Here is a 19,418-nt window from a genome sequence, read left to right as displayed (position 1 = left end):
CGATATTGTTTTTGTCCTGTTAAACAGAATATTTATATTAATTTAATTTATTATTTTCACACCAGCTTTGCGTTTTACGACTTATAAACTTACAACTATAAACTTACTTAAAATATGGTATTTCTTAATTAAAAAAATACTTACTTTTACATGTATAATTATCCTATGCATTTTATAATCATTTCGTTAAGAAAATAATCATATAACATTTGCTTAGCACAATTACCTATTTTCAAATATTTTACATTAATTAATATATTACATTAAGAAGATAAATACGACTTAGTGTCTTTCCTGACAGATTAATACAATTGTTTGCAGAATTGCATAAACAATTCTCCCACTAAATTGGCTATAGTAAATGTGAAATACTTACAAGATTATAAACTTGACAATAAAACGAAATCTGGGCGATATAATGATAAGGGGGTATAAAGATTAAATATTTCAAACACGGAGAACAGCTTACCGTAGCTTGGATTTCCAGCAAAAACAATCAGTGAAAAATGGCAAAACAATAGTTGCATGAAACGAAACTTCACAGAAGTTATAGAATTATTGGTTTACTGGTATAACTGAGAAAAACAATAACTGGATTTGGTCTTTACACGATAACGAACTTATCATACAAGGCCAATGTTTGTATTGGGGCTATATAATCGATATATAACAATGCATGAACGTATATTTATTTATTATGTGGACGATTTCCAGCTGAAAAAAGTCGTAACTATATACACTATGAATATGCGACATTTTTTCACGGGAATGTGTAGATTAGGTACGTTTGTTAACGAGTTTTCCCCTTTAAATAATCAATGAACTAGAAAATCAGTTTTTGTATATAGCCTCGGAAATATTCGGAATTCCTCGGTAAAATTTCGGAAATTGATCGGGAACGTTCCCACTCGATATCTCACCAGTGAGATGAGTTCAACATTTGAAGAGAAATTTACTAATTCCGAGCGCCTATTAAGGCGCCTATTATTCTCTACCGCGTATATAAATCTCTCCTGGACTACCCAACTTCGATTTCTTTCCAAAAATCGTCAGTAAATTACATCTATAGTTTAGTTACATGTCCCCCATTTTTTTTGGGCCGACAAGCTCTCGTGTGCATTATCGGAAAACTCGCATTATAACTACCCGATTTGACGATAGAAATCGGAAATTCTTCGGATGGTCCACGAAGATGTTCCGAAAACAGCCCTTGCTCGCTCCCAGTGTTTTTCATTTTTTCACCTCAGCTGTGGTAGAGTTTCAGAGCGACGATGACCAAAATAAAGGCAATGTTGAAATAGAGGTTGAGCTGAAGCGAGAATATGGCCATAGATAAGGCTGTATTGACGATCATCGCACATGCTATGATAAGCAGTCGAATGAGATTACTGGAGTGTTTCATCACTGCTGACAGTATGAGTCCATTCATGGCCTGCAATTGAATAGAAGAATGTATTGGAAAGTATTTTCAAAATTGTCTGTCTCCTACTAGCGTGGGGAAGGAACGGAGATCCAAATCATAGTTTTAAGCCCATCCTGTGGCGGAATTAAAGGAGTAATAAAAAGAGCGATTTTTATCCGAAGCAGTAGAAGAGCAAGGAATGGGAAGGACTTCCTTCCCTTTTCTCTCCCCACTTCCCACTCTCCTTGCGAACCAACTTTGTTGAAAAAAAAAATCCTCATTTCCCGCTCTCTTTCTCTCTCCTCTTCACCTCTCCTCAAACTCTTCTGCCGAGCTGCAGTTTGTCTGTTTCTAAGAACAGCACTTTTGGCAGAAAAAAAAGAAAATAAAAAGACGACAAAACGGACAAGCATGGATAGTTCTATAGACTATGAACGGACTGAGCGTGCAAGAAAATCACTTCGCACCTTTCCAGGAGGAGAAGCGGCCCCTTTTTTTCTCGCCCTTGCGCGCGCGTTTCCTCGTGCGTTGTCATTTTTCTCGTGCACGCACAAGTCGCTATAAATACCTGATACCTGATGGAGCTAACCCCTATTTATTATAAAATAAAGGCTTCTCTCCCCTACTCGACTGACCCTGAGATAAACGAGAGACTGTTCGTAGTCTGATTATTCTGTGACATACCTGGCAGAAAATAATGACCACCGTCCACTTTGAATAACCGCGAAAAAAGCCTGTAAACAAAAGTAACACCATATAATATTAATTTTAGAACACACACAGGACAGAATTTAGTGGTTTCTATTGACATTTTAACGTGTTTGTTTCCCAAGATTTAAGCAACTACATGCCCTTAATTACTTATTCATAAGCGATTTAGTCGATTTTTATACTGATTTCGGTGATTTCAACCCATCAAGAAACTATGGTTTTAATATTGAATTTTGCATGAAATCACTATTAAAACTGTCGCTATATACATCTTATAACAAGGTCCTTATATTAAGGTATTTTTGTTTTAAATATGACATACTACGCTGCATTTTCCTATTTTTGTAGTTAACTTATAAAATGAAATTTTTACCGTTTTGAGCGCAAATCGCCAATCGTCTCTTATATCGTCTCCAAAGGAGACGATATAAGAACTAAAGGGATTGTCAGTCTTTTTTTCCTCTTCTCCTCTCTCTTGTCTTCTTTTCAGCGTTGTTTTTATTTTTTGCACCTTCTTGCCATGTTTTACGTTCATGTCTAAATGACTTACGGCAACTTTTCTTTGATCTTGTTTACATAAATCCAGACATATAATCTTTTTGGTTTTTCTTAAGGTGGCTATAACCAGTGACTGCCACTCAGAAATATTTCCAAGCAATCCGCTAGAACACAAAGTTGCTCCAACTCACCAGCTGACGTATCATGAACAGATCCCAATGAATGCTGAGCCGACGTGTAAGCCAACAGGTTGAAAATCATACCATACAAGTACATCAAGGTGTTTTGTAAGTGAAGAGAGAGCTGGCAAAGGAAAATTCCGGTAAAAACAGGGAAATTACCACGTTTTTTTTTTACATTTCGCATAAATTTAGCGCAATTTGTCACAGGACGCAAAAATGTTTCGTGCGACTTGTCAAATGTTGCAAAATGATAAGAAAATACATCGCGCAAAAATTTCGATACAGTTATTGCAAGATGAACGGCGTATTTTTAAGGTGAAAACCCCCCCCCCCCCAAAAAAAACCTTGCTGGAAAAAGTAGACACTGCTTCAAATTTAATATAGTAACCAAGGTACCAGATATGAATTTAATTTTAATAGTTTATAAATGTCTGAACGGATTGCGCCTGCAACTAAACCAAAGCCGTTGATACAATACGTACGTTAACGCGTGTTAAATTAAACGTCAACGAATTAAATCAACCAGTTCTTACAATATAAACATTCTATCTTGTCAGGGCTCTTTCTAAGATAATTTTCCCGCCTATTTCAGGCTCTGTGATTGGTCAGTTTAGACGAATGGCTCGTAGAACGTAGCAAAAATAGTACGTTAATCTCTTGAAGTATTTATTTGAAACCGGCAGTCTCAATCTGCATGACTAGTGAACGTGAACATTAGAAAAAACTAAAAGTATAACTACTGGCCAGAAATGAAAATTTTGTTAAGTTACCTTGTACTGCCTCTTCAAAATGTATTCTAATGGAAAAAAAAAAAAAACACATGATCAAGCTATACAAAGGAGCTGATAAATATCCAGATACACCGATGTACTTTGCGGTGATGCTGTTTTTCATAATTCTGTTACATTTAAACATGGCTTTATCTCAAAAGCTGCAAATGTTTTCCCTGTTCTTTTTATTCCTGCCATTTTAAAATGCTATTTTTCTCCTTGCAACCCGCCCTTTTTGCGTGACTTCCCAAAAACGGCTTTGAAGGATACTACTTTTCCCCCACGTTCCCATCCCCTGTACCCTGTACCCGGCCTTCCACAGCCCAATAAAAGATGAAATAAAGACAATAATTACCTGTTGAAATTCCAGCCAGTCCTGACATGGTGCAGTAAAATACCATTAACAAGAGCCCAGTAACTGTAACATAAATATGTTTTGCAGTGCCAGTGGAGTTGTTTCGCACTTTTATGATGTCTTGGGCTGTTTGAAGTCCACCATAACTACGAGGGAAGATCGTACATGTATTTCAGTTATCCTTGGTATACACCACTAAACAACAGGGCAAGTATGGGAGATAGGCCACATATATAAACAGTAGTTCAGATGTGATGGGAGCAGTACAATTAGTTTTGTCAAATGAATGTGTGAGAATGTGGGATTAAAGTATACTAAGTATCGCATTAGTTACTTGAAAATTTTTTTGAATAAAAGAAATGATAACTAAGTTAATTACATGCATCATTAAATTTAAAGGGGGTTTAACTTAAAAAAAAAAAACAACTGACCTGTTAAAGCATCCAGCTAAAGTGATCAAACCAAGAGCAATCCACTGCTTCTGAGAAATATTTCTAGAAACAACAACAACAAAACTTTAAGTCAAGTCCTTCAATTTCCCTCAATGCATACTTACAAGTATGGCTCACTTGGTGATTGTACCATTTTGCAACACCAAGAAACGGCCCACCAAAGGGATGTGACTTTTCTCGCTTAAAGAAGGGAAGAAGAATGGGGGGGGGGGGGGGGTATAGGGGGGATGGTAATTAATATATTATCTATCTAGCATCATAAGCACACAATATGGACTAGGCTGCTGGAGAATGACTAAAAAGAGCAACTGCAGACTTGCTACCTTCCATACCACCTGTGTTAGGAGAATCATGGGAGTGCCCTGGCCCAATAAAATCTCTAACACCAGACTCCTATAAGCCACAGGGCAAGAAACAATGGGCACCATACTTCGAGGAAGAAGATGATCAAAGGCTCTTCGAGCAACCTCATGGTAATTCGATGAAATCCAATAATGTAACGCAATTTCACTTTATTACTAGCGTTCAATACTAACGTGACACGAGATGACGTGACACGAAACAAAAACGTGCTGTGAATGTCGTGTTAACTAAAAGACGTCACACGGCAAGCGCAATAATACTTTTTATAATTTAAGCGTAACTGCATGTAGCTTATAGCTGCCATCAATAATGTCACAATCTCACTTAATTTGCCTTTGAATGTTTTCTTGCGTCAATGGGTCATTGATAGGTTTTTTTCAAATAAGCGTTCAAACATGTCACTTTGTTTGCCTTTGAATGTTTAATTTTTCCATGGAAGTTGCGGCATTGATGGTCCGTGCTCTCAGGTTTCGTAGCGCGATTTCTATTTTTTCACCACAAAATATTTTAGTGTAACCTTTGATCCTTAGGACTGATTAATCACATTGCGAAAAGGTAAGCAAAGACCGCTTGGACGTGTAAATATTTACGAATACTCTGTGGTCTGTATGTGTGAAGTATTTATTTTTGTGTAAGTCAGGTGTTTGGCTCGGAGCGAGTACAAGTTGTACAATTTACCCAGAACATGTTGAATATTTTTTTTTTTTGGGAATCGAAACGTAAATTGCAAGCACAGCAACAATGTGTCAAGGCACGGGATATATGTCAACGCGCCAGGGGAATAACATGTGCAGTTAGATTGCTCTATTTATATTTCGAAAAGCTCGTCGGTCGACGCTAAACGGAGAAATACAACGGGATGGCCTTAGTCTACATTTTATTGGCGTGAAGTGGACCATATTTTATTGAACATTCGGAACAAAATAAATATTTAGATGCGTTAGCAGGCCTTTATCATGGGCACCCATCGAGAATATAGTTCAAAACCACTTAAAGATAGCACCGTTCAACGTATTTTAGTACAAACGGTAGATATAGGCATATTTTTATCCCCTAAAAATTTTTTATCTGATCGGATTTCCTAGATGAAAGTCTAGTGATCCTAAAGTTATAGGGATCAAAACTTACCTTTTCGAAAAAAAATCCAGCCAGAGAAGGGCTCCCGAAAATTCTAGGTGACCTTTTTAGAGTAAAAATCCGTTAAAAATGAACAATTATACCATTTTTTAGATATTCGAAAATCCTAGGAAAGGCAGGCAAGCAAAAAAATTTACAATGAATGTTCCGAAAATTCTAGATCTCAAATCGTCTTCCGAACAGACATTTTGTAACGAAATATTCCGTTGGGTGCCCCTGCTTTATCCAGCCAGACATGTTGTTTAAAGCAAAAGATGACGTGGTGAAGGAAATTCATGTCACGCACACTCCGTGACTCACACAAACATGACTTGTGTTTCTGAAGTGACTGCCTTTGTAAAGATTTTTTAGTGTTAGTTTGTTGGAAGGTGTTTTTAGCAGCATGAATAACAGCCAATCATACTTATTCTGTAAGATGTAAATAGGTAGCGCTGTTGTCTCTAGTTGAGCCGAAACTTGATAGTTTTTTTTTTCCTTTTAAACTCCAAGTTCACTCCTTGACTGGTCCGTGATAGACACTACGGACATAGTGTAGTGTCAATTAATTCATATTTCATTCCATTGAAAATAAACATTTCTTCAAGTTTTGTGTGATTAAAGTGTAATTTAATATTTTCTTATTAAATTAAAGGGCATTTTTACACTGTAATGACATCGCACCTGTCATTTTACTTTAATTTATTTTCTGTATCTACATCCATACTTAAATCAATAACAGACCAAAAATCTACTCCGCAAAGAGACGAACGGCAGCACGTCTTAGCACGAAAAAATATCCTTTGTCATTTGCGTGTATAACAGCACTTCTCAGCACTTCAATACGAAAAACATGTCCTTTGTCATGTGCGCGTGTATAATAACAGCACTTCTCGGCACTTCAATACGAAAAGCATGTGCTTTGTCGTGTCACATTTACCGAACAGCTTCCGAACGATTGGTGAAACCAGTGCATTTATATATCCTGCTTGTTTTGTACAAAAATACAACAGAGGAAGGAACGCTTAGTACTTTTCTCCAGGATGGTAAAGTTGCATTCTTCCTGCGCCTGATCGATTCTCCGTTGTCCAAATGAACTGATCTTTCTGATCAAACAGGTTCAACAACCTTTGCTTTGAAGCCCATTTCTTTCCACTTGAGTATTTTCCGGAACATTTCCTCTTCGTTTGTAAGGTCTACAAAGGTGTATTTAGATCGAGGATGAAGCGAAAGGAACGAAAAACCACCTTTGAGAATTTCGGCCCGACATGCCATTTTGAATGTTCATCTCTGCACTCAAGCAAACATTTGGCCTCTATCCCACCCCCCAGATATATGAACAGAACACAAGGGCGGGGAGGCAGGGGAAAACCGGACCTTTCTGTCAGCACGTTTACCGTTTAATGCATGAATTAATTGCGGTTTTATATCGGAATGGAGTGAGTGAGTGAGTCCATGAGTGAAATAAATCGTCATTTTTAATACCTCATTACCATGAGGTAATCAAAGGCTCTTCGAGCAACCTCATGGTAATTCGATGAATGAAGTGCCGACCTCCGCATTTTTTCTAAATAAGTGTCCAGTAACGTAAAGCAATCTCACTTTGCTTTATTTTTCCACGTGAGTTGCGTCATTGATGGCTCGTGCTCGCAGGGGTCGTAGCGCTATTCAGTTTTCACAACCAAAATATTTACTGGTTATTGTATTACTTTTGATCCTTTTAAGCATTAAGTAAATTTGTTTTGTGAATATGTTTACTTTTCTGTCAGCACGTATAGCGTTATTTTTGAGCAGCGGAAAAAAATTGAGAGAAAAGATACGCCCGAACACTTCGTGTATCTGCTCGACTCAAAAAGATGAATCAAAGTCTCTTCGAGATACCGACTTTTTTGCATGAAGTATGAGTCGAAGGTTTATCCTGTGCATTGTTCTTCGAACTTATCATTACAGTTGCTTTGTAGTTTAGTTTAACAATTTCCTATTTTCGCGGAGGAAATGCAGCCATATAATTTTGTCAAAAATGGCTCGTCCGCGCCGGGTATTTATACACATATTCCTCAACATTACACAAATAAACAGTGCAAATTTCACCGAGATCTGACAATTCTATACTTTAACATTGCAAGGACCTTTCGAGGCAGTCGATTACGGCAGCGAAATTAGCAAATGAAACAACAAAATATGCGTTCGACGCTTTGTTTTTGCGACGAAAAAGCACGAAAAAAATACGGATATTTCCGATTACTGTCGGAGAAAACATTGCGCATATTATTGCGGCGTAAACAAATCGATACACTCAAGCTGCGTTTTGTCTAGGCTCTGCGAGGGTCGGATATCAAGACAGCTTCTTCGTGGGCTTAAGAAGGATTAAACAAAAGCCATATATACAGTGAATGCTTTCGAATTATATTTGAAGATGAAATACGAAAAAATTTTGCTGCCTTTGACTGAAATTCCACTCGAACTGCGTCGATACGATCGCATGTTGTAAAGCCGATTCATGCAACATTGCTGTCAACGAGAGGTCACGCCCCTAACGACCTAGGCTGATGACGAAATAGAATGGCGCTTGTAGCGACCAAATTTGGCCTAATTTTTAACCGCTCCTAAGCTAAAAGAAGCCCCCATCTCTTGCATTTGTTTTAACTTAAAAAATATCTTTGAAAAGAGTGAGTTTTTTGGTATGGTTTATTTTTGACGTTTGTAACTTTTTAAACGATGTAAGTGCTAGTGATTATTTATTCGTGTTTTAGTTACGCAATCCATTGTTTGTGCGACGCTTTTTATAAATCGCCTTTCAGACACACGTGCGTTGAGATAAAAAGCTGACATGTCACTTTTTAAATTGTTATATAACGTTTGTAAATGTGACAAGTCACGTTTTTTTTCCACGAGATCGCAAGTGATCACCAACAGCTGAAAGTAATCCCTTGAGAAATTAAAACAGTCCCTTGAGAAATTAAAAAAATCCTTTGAGAGTTTACAAGAATGTGAAATTTTCCCTAACATAACTGTTATTCTCCTACTTTCGCTTGTAAACAAGCAAAAAGTCGAAAAAAACGGATGACGTGACACGAGGTGACGTGACGCGAAACAAAAACGTGCCGTGGATGTTGTGTTGACTAAAACACGTCACAAGGCGAGCGTAATAATTTTTTATAACAGTTTAAGCGTAACTATATGTAGTTCATAGCGCCAATTCCGTATTTTATCACAAAAATATTTAAGTGTAACCTTTGAATCTTTTTAGCATTAAGTAAATTTGTTTTGTGAATATGTTTACTTTTTTTAGCAGCGAATAAAATTTGAGAGAAAGATGCGCGTTTCTGCACGACTTAAATAGATCAAGAACGGATGACGTGACACGAAGATGATGTGACGCGAAACAAAAACGTGCATGAATGTTGTGTTCACTAAAACGCTTCTTTGAATGTTTTCTTACGTGAATGGGTCATTGATAGCCTATGCTCTGAGGCTTCGTTGAGCGAATTCTATTCTCTTTTATCACCAGAGGATAAGTGTAAGTGATCCTCTTTCGATTTGTTTTGTGAAATTCAATTTAGTTCCCTGAAAGAGAGAGACCCTGGAACGAGGTTGAAGAATAATTTGTTTCTGATTGACATGTGCTGAATGCGTTTAAAGGACCCTTCTGTCAGCACGTTTCTCGTTTAATGCATGAATTAATTGCGGTTTTATATCGGAATGGAGTGAGTGAGTGAGTCCATGAGTGAAACACGTGACTTCGAGAATGGTCACTACACCTTCATTACCATTCGGTAAAAATGGGTTGGACATGTAGGCGTTATGAATGGATCATACGGGGCATGCAAGAATAGCCCTGACATGGACTCCAAATGGACGAAGGAAAAGGGGGTGACCAAGAACTATGGAAGAGAACGTTTTGAGAAGAGATGACGAATGCTGGCACTGGGCACAACAAGAAGATGGGACTTGGATCACATGCTTGCTACAATTTCCAGTAATTACCTTCTGATTATGAGCCAATAGAGAATTCCAGTGATTCCTGTTTTGAAATTGCAGAGTACCTAGTACAACATAATTATAAGAAAGGAGACAGTTATATAATGACCCTGTTCATGATACTCAAAGTTGTGCTCTTAGAATAATTGCAAGAGCCCCAAGCGCTCTTCTGTAAGAAATCTTGGGTGCCCAGCTCTCAAAAGCTTTGAATTCACGTTTTAGCATTAACTTATTCAAGTCGCCCAAAGGCAAAAGTAAGTCCTCTGTGGCACTGGGGACCCACTAAAGCACAGTAGGTAAAGGTTTAGCTTATCCCAGTTTCAGTGGCATGAAGCAACTAGGAGTATTTCTACTCCCCGCTGGATGGGTCGCTAGTCCATCGCAGGGCTGCCCCCAGCATAAAATTTGGTGGTTTCCATTTATACACCTCGGTAGAGAGAGGCGTTATTTGCCCAAGATCAGTGGCCAGGGCTCAAACCAGTTTTCATACCGCTTGATCTGGAGTCCAGCAAACTAATTATTAGGCCACCACACCTCCCACAAACAAAAGAAACAGCTGTAGTATTGTGATTACCTGAAAGCTTGCTGGATCAAGGTAAACTTGGACATGTACTGCTGTGTTGTTACTGATAAAGTAGAGAAAAGCAGGAATGGCGAAGAACACAAGAGTCTTCTTAGGAGGACAATGTACATTACCACGCCAGATCTCTGGGATAAGAAAAGCCACTGAGAAAAGAAACTGAGGGAAAGAAATAACTATTATTGATGGTCAGTCTAAATGAACTATTTATAGACATAACTATCAATGCAATATTTATACATGTATATTTTAAATCTAATATTATCTACCTTGATGACTTCACTCAGCAAGACCACCGATGCAGAACTGAAAGGAATTTTTCCATTTTTATCTTTACACAAGTTGATCAATATGGCATGAGAGCCATAGATCAAAACCCTGTAAAAACAAAACATGCACATGACACAATCAGATAAGATCTATTTTCAAATATAACAAATTTTATAACACTCTGACCCATAACTTTCATTTGTACCTAGGGGGTGTGTGTGTGTGTGTGTGTGTGTGTGGGGGGGGGGGGGTGGGGCATTTCAAGTGACAGGGAAGATTTTTTGGGTTTGAAATTTTCTGTTCCAGGATTTTTTGGGTAGGAAGCTATGGCAAGTATTTTTTTGGAAGCCCTAGGGTTTTTTTGGTCTTGATTTTTGCCCCCATTCGACCATCCCCATCACTTGAAATCCCAAGTAGCCCCCCCCCCCCCTCCTGGGCATTTGTATACCGTAATGATTCGATTTAGCGCCCTCCTTCCAATAAGCGCCCCCTTCCGAATAAGCGCCCCCCTTCGAATGTGTTTTTGTAAATAAGCGCCCCTATTCCAATAAGCGCCCCCATTCTAATGAGCGCCCCCATTCTTATAAACACACCTATTCTACTAAGTGCCCCTATTGTGGATAACTCGTCAACTAGAATCATAAGCTCCTGACCGTTCACCGTATATGAACATGTATATTTTTACTACTAAAATGAACAATTATTTTAAAAGTATCTGAACTTTTAACAATTTCTAACTGTTACAGTTTCTGTTATTGTTAGATACATGTGGCTGTGTCTCAAAAAAATAAATAAGCGCCCTGTCCCGAATAAGCACCCTATTCTCATTCATAATTATGACGCGGAATTCACAAGTGCGTGGATTACATAACCCTGTTTGTTTATAGATAGTTGTATTATGTAATGCCTAATCAGCATGTGCACAATCGCGGTATTTAAAGATCTCTTTGCTTAGTTTCGGGACATTTCGAAAGAGATACGCAAGCCGGGAAGTCCGGACGAATTTTCTTATACTCTCGCCGTACGTCGCCGAAGCCCAAGCAAGTAAATGGCTGTACCTACCCTACTGCTGCTATAAAAACTACAGGACTTACTCTGTATTTCAGCTTATATCCAGTCTCTGCCGCTTTTCCAGTTCCACAGCATTCCAGAGAAGCGGGACAACGTATACAACAATTACTCGGTATTTTAAAACATTTATATGCTTTCTTTTTCGCTTGCTATCTCGTTTGTTTATCGCGTAGTGTGCTTTATATCTAGTTCTGTTTATGGCAATTTATTAGCGGACCCCGTTTATTACGGCTTTAGTAGCTTACGTTCGCTCGTGTGTCGAGCAGAGATTGGCAGACGCCGTGTGTTGGCTGTAGTAGCTTACGTTCGCTCGTGTGTCGAGCAGAAATTGGCAGATGCCGTTTGTCGGCTGTAATAGCTAAAACGTTCCGTCGCTCGTGTGTCGAGCAGAGATTGGCAGACGCCGTGTGTCGGCTGTAATAGCTAAAACGTTCCGTCGCTCGTGTGTCGAGCAGAGATTGGCAGACGCCGTGTGTCGGCTGTTATAGCTAAAACGTTCGCTCGTATGTCGAGCAGTAATTGGCAGATGCTGTCTGTTGGTTGTAGCTAAAACGTTCGCTCGTGTGTCGAGTAGAAATTGGAACATGCCGTGTGTCGGCTATAGCTATGTTCGCTCCTTTGTTGAGCACAATTTGTTTCACGACGTGTTACGGTTTTGGTCTCAAGTGTGCTCGTGTGTCGAGCTAAGTTGGCAAGAGCCATGCGTCGCCTTTGTTTAAAGTTTGAATTGGGTATCGAGGGTATTTGGCAACAGTCATGTGTCGGTCCTTTTAAGTGTTGGTGTGTTAGGTGCTTTGTTATGGTTTATCGGTCTGGAATTGATAAGCTTTCATGTCAAGAAAAATACAGTAGTTGTGTGGACTTTTGTTTAAGAGCTTACTGCTGTTTGAGTGTTAATGAGCTTAGGTTAAAGTGTTAACACGTTTGGGCTAACGTAAGGTTTGTTACCTAACACATCCCAGTGCGGAACTTTAAATAGACAATTGTATATTTCTGTAGGTTTAGATTGTAATTATTAAAAGCTCGCCGGTCGGCCGTTTTTATCCACGGAGTTAAGCATTTTATCCACGTTTAGACGCTACAACCTGGGTTATACGGGAGTTATGTTTATCCTTTACTTCTCCCCTAGCTAGAATTTTAACAATTCAAAATATTATGTCATTTTAAAATAATATAAATAGTCAGTCCACCCCCTCCACTGGCCTTGTCGCGATCAGAAGGGTATTCTAATTTACACCCTATAATCCGTTTACGACGGATTCCTGGTCCGGCTTGGCTAGTGGGGTTTTTCCCTTTTGTTCTTTTTTCGTTTTTGTCTTACGTTTTCCTTTCTCGGCAGACATCACTGGTGTTATTCTGTCCGCCTTAGGTCTTGGCGTTTTCTTTACTCTTAACTTCACTCTCATTATAAGCCACGATCTAAATACATGCTATGATATGGTATAGGGAAGTAACCCCACTAGCTGGGTTGGGCCTCTCTCGTGGTTGGATATACCGGTTGGGGTTTGAGGGGTTTTCTGAGTTTTGGGGAGAAGGTGTATTTTGTGGATTATTTCCTGTAAATGCGGAGATCTTTTGGCGTTTATACTGAAGCAGCAAGGTGCGTGAGCAGCCGTAGGCCACAATCTTTTCCCATATCTTATCCACGCCGGACAATGAGCGGCATAATTAATGAGTGAGAATGGTAAACTATTCTCATTCATAATTATGACGCGGAATTCACAAGTGCGTGGATTACATAACCCTGTTTGTTTATAGATAGTTGTATTATGTAATGATTAATCAGCATGTGCACAATCGCGGTATTTAAAGATCTCTTTGCTTAGTTTCGGGACATTTCGAAAGAGATACGCAAGCCGGAAAGTCCGAACAAATTTTCAACCCTCCCACCTCCCCTTCGGCGACGTAATACACAGCTATAGTGCTTTCTCACCCAGTCGCTCATTGCCTCGGCCACAATCTTTTCCCATATCTTATCCACGCCGGACAATGAGCGGCATAATTAATGAGTGAGAATGCACTATGAACTCACCATTCCATTAAAATGCCATTAAAATCCCTTGAAAAGGTCATGAAATTGATTTCATGGCCCATGAAAGACGCAAAAATGATTTTCATGGCCATATCTGCGGCCATGAAATTCCTATGAAAAAATGGCAAATATTTTTCATGACCCATGAAAGTTAAAATTGGCACTTTCATGGGTCATGAATTTCCCTTGAAAATCATGTCGAATAGCAATGCACCATGAAAACATGCCATGAAATCCATTTTCACAATGTTTCATCACCCATGAAAAAAAACATTTATTGAAGGTTCAATTTCATGACTCATGAAAAATGTTTTCATGAGCCATGAAACTGAAGAGTTTTCAAACTCTACAATTTCATGGCTCATGAAAAACATTTTCATGACTCATGAAAGTAAACTTTTGGATCATAGAATTTTATGGCCATGAATTAACCATTAAAAAATTCATGGTTTATGAATTTTTCATTAAATTAATGTTGGCCTACTTAAAAATTAAAGAACATTCAATATGAATGACAATAGTCAAGAGTTTTAAAGTGGCTAGGCCACTGTATTACAGTTAATTCTATTCATTTTCTTTAATTAAATATTGGCAGAGGAAATTGGTGTGAATGAACGAATTTCTGGCATACAGTATATTGAAAATGAAACTTTAATTCAAATCGAAATAAACATGAAAAAGGTCACACTGACATTTTTCAAATTAACCCACAATCTGTTTTAATCTTCTTGAATTTTGCCCATCCATGCCCCTTTTTGCTTTTTTGTAAGTTCTTCTACAGTTTAAACCCGTTATTGTGATATGTTAGTCAATTCTGCGAACAGTTGGTCAATGCCAAAGTTGCCTAGAATTGTGTGACATAGCCTCATTAATGCACAGGTTAAAATTTGTAACAAAAACAATGTAATTTATATACAATTATGTGTACTTGATAATATTGCTAACTAAATTCTATTTTAATTAAGCAGGAAATACTTTTAAATTTCTACAATATTATAAATGAGACACTAATATCGACAAAAGAAAAAGAAAGTTAACATTGGCTTTGACTGAACTAACCTTAGCTTGATTTGAAAAGTTCAATGTACAAAAAGTACTCGCAAGAAGGGTGAATGCCTGGATCTGGGTATTCCATCTCTGGATTCAAACTAGTGATCAGAAGCTATAAACTACACTTTGCAGTAATATTAGCACAAGCCTGTACTATTGTCCTAGCCATTCGTGTTGTTATGATCTTATTACAATGAAAATGTTTCATAAGCCATGATCACATGGTTTCATGGCCATTAATTTACCATTAAAATAGTGTTTGCTAACTTAGAAATTAAAGAATATACATCATAAACATCATGAATAGAATTTTAATGGTTCATTATTAAACATCAGATTCTCAAATATCAAAAAATGCAATGTCATGAAGCATACATGTATTCCTTTGGTAGCTAGCGGTATCAGTTATAAATGTTTTATATGTGCATTGGTTGATGTTTAAAACTTTTAGATCAACAGGAGAGAATTTTGGGCTATGTCCTTTTGTACCAGTGCACAAGGGAATAACCATTGCATTGTTCTTGTTTGGGAGTCATTGTTTAGCTGTACACATGTGCTTTTTTGCCCGGGGGGGGGGGGGTACTCCCTATAATGGCCTATACGGGGAGGCTCCGCCCGAAAGGGGTACCTTTTTCAGGCTTTAGGTATGTAAAAGGGTAGGGATTTTACAAGTTTTGGTATACGAAAGGGTATGGAGATCCGTCATTTAGGTATTTAAAAAGACCTTTAATTAAAATATTTCGAACAAACGCAATTTATGGCTGTACTATTTTAATGTATTAAGCGCTATGTGAAAATGACAAGAAAACGTCCTGTTCTAAGTCTATGCCATGTCTTTTAGGTATATGAAAGGGATACCCTTTTTCAGTAAAAGGTATACGAAAGGGGTACAATTTCTGTCAAAAATGGTATATAAAAGCGTAAGGGGTAAGAGCTCGGGGCAGAGCCTCCCCGTATAAAACTTTTTTGAGTGCCCCCCCCCCCTCCGGGGTTTTTTGTTTGGCCTTTTGTGTCAGCTCTTGTGTACCTGTACACCTGGTCAAAACCGAATTCAGGCACAATTATGAACAGTGCACAAATTCAAGAACCTCAAGGTACCATAACTGTTTCATTGTGTAATACAACTTTTACTTAACACTCTACTGGTCTTAATTTAAAAATACTTACATTCCCAACAACAATGTTCAAACAGCAACATATGCATCGCACGTACGCTTGATTAATTTTTAGTTTGATCTTGAAAATCCACCATGCGAGAAACTCGCATCGTTGTTATTGCTGATATACCATGTGCACACAAAATAATTTCCAAAGCAGTCAGTTTACCGTTTGGAATGCTCAAGGTTGAGCGAAAAGATATTGCAATGGAATCCCACATAAGTTTCATGGAGCACACTCCACAGTGTTCGGGAGCGTTTGAACTCCTCAAGTTCCAACTTGACTATACTTCGTCTTTCTCTCAATAAAAGTCAATAATGTCCCAAATCCGTTAGTAAAATTGCTTGGAACCATTATATGCTTCTTTAAACGTTTCCTGGCTACTTTCCAGACAACAGAACGCCATTAAATGGCGTAAAAAGCCGAGTGTGTTTATGAAATTCGGCTACACGCACCGCCATCTTGGATTTGGACGAGAAGGCCCTGAAAACCAGTTAATCTATCCCATGATGCAAGGCTCTTTTTAGGCGCGCGATTTCAACGGTCGAAGGCAGTTGAAAGAACTGAGAACCGAAGAACTATACCTCTTGAAATGATTCTAAAAGCAACAAAATCAAGATCTTTCACCTCTAAAAGAGAATGTGAGTAGAAAGAATCGTGTGTTTTTTAAAAGTAATTGTTTAGATAAAGGTTTTTGTAAAAATCCCCTCGGAATTAATCAGCAGTCAGTGTGATGTTGATCTGCATACATGCATAAATGTAAGCTTTGTTCTTGCGATTATTCATAAATAAGCTTGAGCTGAAGCTTAAAGTTGTTTTAGAAACTTATTTAAAAGATAGCACCTAAACTTGTGATAGAAATCGATCTCAAAATATGTTTCTGTTATGAATAATTGTGCTATTAAGTGTGTATTCCACGCCCAGAGAAGATCTGATTTTAATCGAATGTTGCTTTGACGTGCTTTTGTAGGTATTGCAGCAGAAAAGCTCGATGAAGACATTCACCAACAGAGCAATGTCATGATTTTTAAAAAGCTAAGTGAAAAACAATTCACAAACATGACTGATGATCGGTACTTTGAGACTTTTTAATCATAAGTGGGATGTACATCTAGCAGGAAAATGTAGTCTTTGAAACTTGAACAACTGTAAATTTGAGGGCTTTCAATGGCAGTCACTACACATGTTTGTCACACGAAAAAACCTGCAAATTTAGTGAGAACAGTGAAATAAATAATCAAAATTGTTTCTGTTCGTCTTAAATCTTATGTGGGCTGCTTGATCTATTGGTATCAGTCACCAATCTATATATAAATTATTAGCTGTTAATTAACCATAAAGCTGTCTGTGCATGGCTTGTGACTCATTCATTGTATTTTGGTGCAGTTTTGTATTGTTGCTTGTTTTTGTTTCTTGATCTTCATAATATTTTTTGTGTAGTAAAGGGCATTCTCGTATCTATTTTAGTTCCATTTTATAGGATTCATAATTTATGGAAGTTTAACGGCAAATTGATGTTACATGTATTTGTGTCCTTGATTTACCCATGAAAAAAGTGAAATTTGTTTTAAAGGCATTTTCATGGTGCTTCTGGGCCTTTACCTACCCCATGAAAAATGTAGCGAACCAGATGGTGTCTGATCACGAAAACACCATGAAAACCATCAGAAATTTTCATGGTCAATGAATATTTCCATATTCAAAGGATATTCATGGGCCATGAAACTTTTGAACCCATCAAAACCCCATTAAAGTCAACACCATGAAAAAACCAGGCTTTATTTTCATGGTCTATAAAAAACCCATGAAATTCTGTATCTTGCTTCAGTGAACTTTCATGGCTTTTTCAGGAGTATTTAAAGGACTTTCATGTAATGTGAGGGATTTCATGGGCCATGAATATGGAAATATTCACAGGATTTTCATGCCTTTTTTATGCCTTTTTAATGCCTTTTTCATGGCAAAACCCCATGAAAAAAGCCATGAAAAATCCCATGAAAAAGCTTTGAATATGTCATGAATTTACCATGAATAAATTAATGGGATTTTCATGGGTTTTGAGTTTATAGTGATGGTAAACTGTCTCCAATAAGCGCCCTCCCTCGAGGTGCCAAAAGTAAATAAGCGCCCCGGGCGCTAAATCCAATCATTACGGTAACTTAATTTTTTTTTACCGTGGCACATCTATTATTTTCCTCTGAGAGAAGAAACAAAATGTGTTAGCTATAGCTAGCTTGCCCTCTCATCCCCAGCTGATATACGATAAATATAATTTAGTTGTTGTTTTTTTTTTACTTAAAACATATCATCATACCCAGCAACCATCATGGCCTTCCAAAGGACCTTTAAAAGAGGACCTGAGAACTGCTCAGAGGCAGAAGTCTGAGGGAGCCTGGAGAGAAGCGATCTTGACATCATCATCCTTCAGTCTTGGAGAAGTTAAAAAATGTAAAAAAATAAACAGTCATATATTGTAACCATCTGTGAATTACTACACATCAATTTTATTTGGTTTATATTTGGATCAAATTTGTTAAGATCAGGGGTATCGAATGGTCTTTGCCAGCATAGCAATTTTCTTTGCGAGCATATGCATTGACAAAAGTTAGTGTTGCGAGCAATGAGTACTTTTCAAAAAGCTTACATGTACTGTACCTCTAAAAACCAAGCATGCATCGGAAATAATTTTGGTCAGATTTTTGTCAGATAACTTGTGCACTGTTATGTCAAAAGCACATCTATGACGTAAGCTTATACGTAATTGCGCGCATTTTTAACTTCACTTCGAGAGTTAGCTAGCTAGCTAGAGCTCTTGTTTAGTTTTCTCTCGTTGCATTCACAACGTTTGACTATTTGCATATTGCCGGTTTTCTAAAATAAAAGCTTGAAAGAAATCGCAAGCACAAAACGTGACCGTCGCCTGTGGCTCGAGTCCAAAATTTTATCTCTTGTTTACGTAAATCCGAACACATGTCAAACACGCGCGCGCCATTTTTTTTAGCAAAACAAATGCTGTAGTTTTCAGTGCGTGCATAGTATAAACTAATATTAAAGCGTTATAATAAATGAATTCTTGATGTAACCTCAAAAATCATCATATAAGATAAATAATCGTAACTTCTTCAATGCATGCAAGATTAATCAAATGATAAGCTTCGTCAACAAACCAGAAAATATTTCATTTAACATGTAGCATGTCCCTAGCGCAGTAAAGCATAGCAGCTGTTTTTCAAAGTCTTCAAAGGACCAAATGCAATAATTAATCACGATGGTAGTCTAAAGTACAGCTTAAAACATATGCAAAACAAAAGAAATGAAATCGACAAACCTTTGTGTCAATATCGCCTTAACTTGAAAATATTCTCCAAGAAGCAACGCTTGAGTGTTTTCTTCCTTCCGGGTTTTAGTCCCAGGTCCTTCTCAATGGAGA

At 37.8% G+C, this 19,418-nt stretch overlaps 2 protein-coding genes across 2 annotated transcripts in view; both read right to left on the bottom strand.

Annotated features, from left to right (window-relative positions):
- LOC144663169 (betaine--homocysteine S-methyltransferase 1-like) overlaps window positions 1-19,418 on the bottom strand; it is a 144,107-nt gene that overhangs the window by 32,100 nt on the left and 92,589 nt on the right. The window lies entirely within an intron of this gene.
- On the bottom strand, window positions 196-19,387 carry LOC144664754 (putative UDP-sugar transporter protein SLC35A4). The gene is made up of 11 exons (XM_078525996.1): window positions 19,317-19,387; window positions 18,303-18,417; window positions 10,677-10,785; window positions 10,402-10,566; window positions 9,834-9,892; window positions 4,350-4,412; window positions 3,919-4,064; window positions 3,564-3,589; window positions 2,803-2,914; window positions 2,087-2,136; window positions 196-1,432 (listed from the first exon to the last, which is right to left on the bottom strand). Exons 2-11 carry the CDS (start codon window positions 18,407-18,409, stop codon window positions 1,244-1,246), a joined length of 1,026 nt encoding a protein of 341 aa, XP_078382122.1. The 5' UTR covers window positions 18,410-18,417; window positions 19,317-19,387; the 3' UTR covers window positions 196-1,243.

The sequence above is a fragment of the Oculina patagonica genome, chromosome 1 (assembly GCF_052425735.1).
Source record: "Oculina patagonica isolate OP01 chromosome 1, crgOcupat, whole genome shotgun sequence".
Classification (NCBI taxonomy): domain Eukaryota; kingdom Metazoa; phylum Cnidaria; class Anthozoa; order Scleractinia; family Oculinidae; genus Oculina; species Oculina patagonica.
This window is presented reverse-complemented; position numbering and strand designations above follow the sequence as displayed.

Excerpts from the sequence above, each read along its gene's own strand:
- LOC144664754 (XM_078525996.1), bottom strand. The coding sequence starts at position 18,409 with ATGATGATGTCAAGATCGCTTCTCTCCAGGCTCCCTCAGACTTCTGCC. Across the intron at positions 4,413-9,833 it reads TATTGGCTCATAATCAGAAG|AAATATTTCTCAGAAGCAGT; the intron begins GTAATTACTGGA and ends TGTTGTTTCTAG. Across the intron at positions 2,915-3,563 it reads TTTTGAAGAGGCAGTACAAG|CTCTCTCTTCACTTACAAAA; the intron begins GTAACTTAACAA and ends TTCCTTTGCCAG.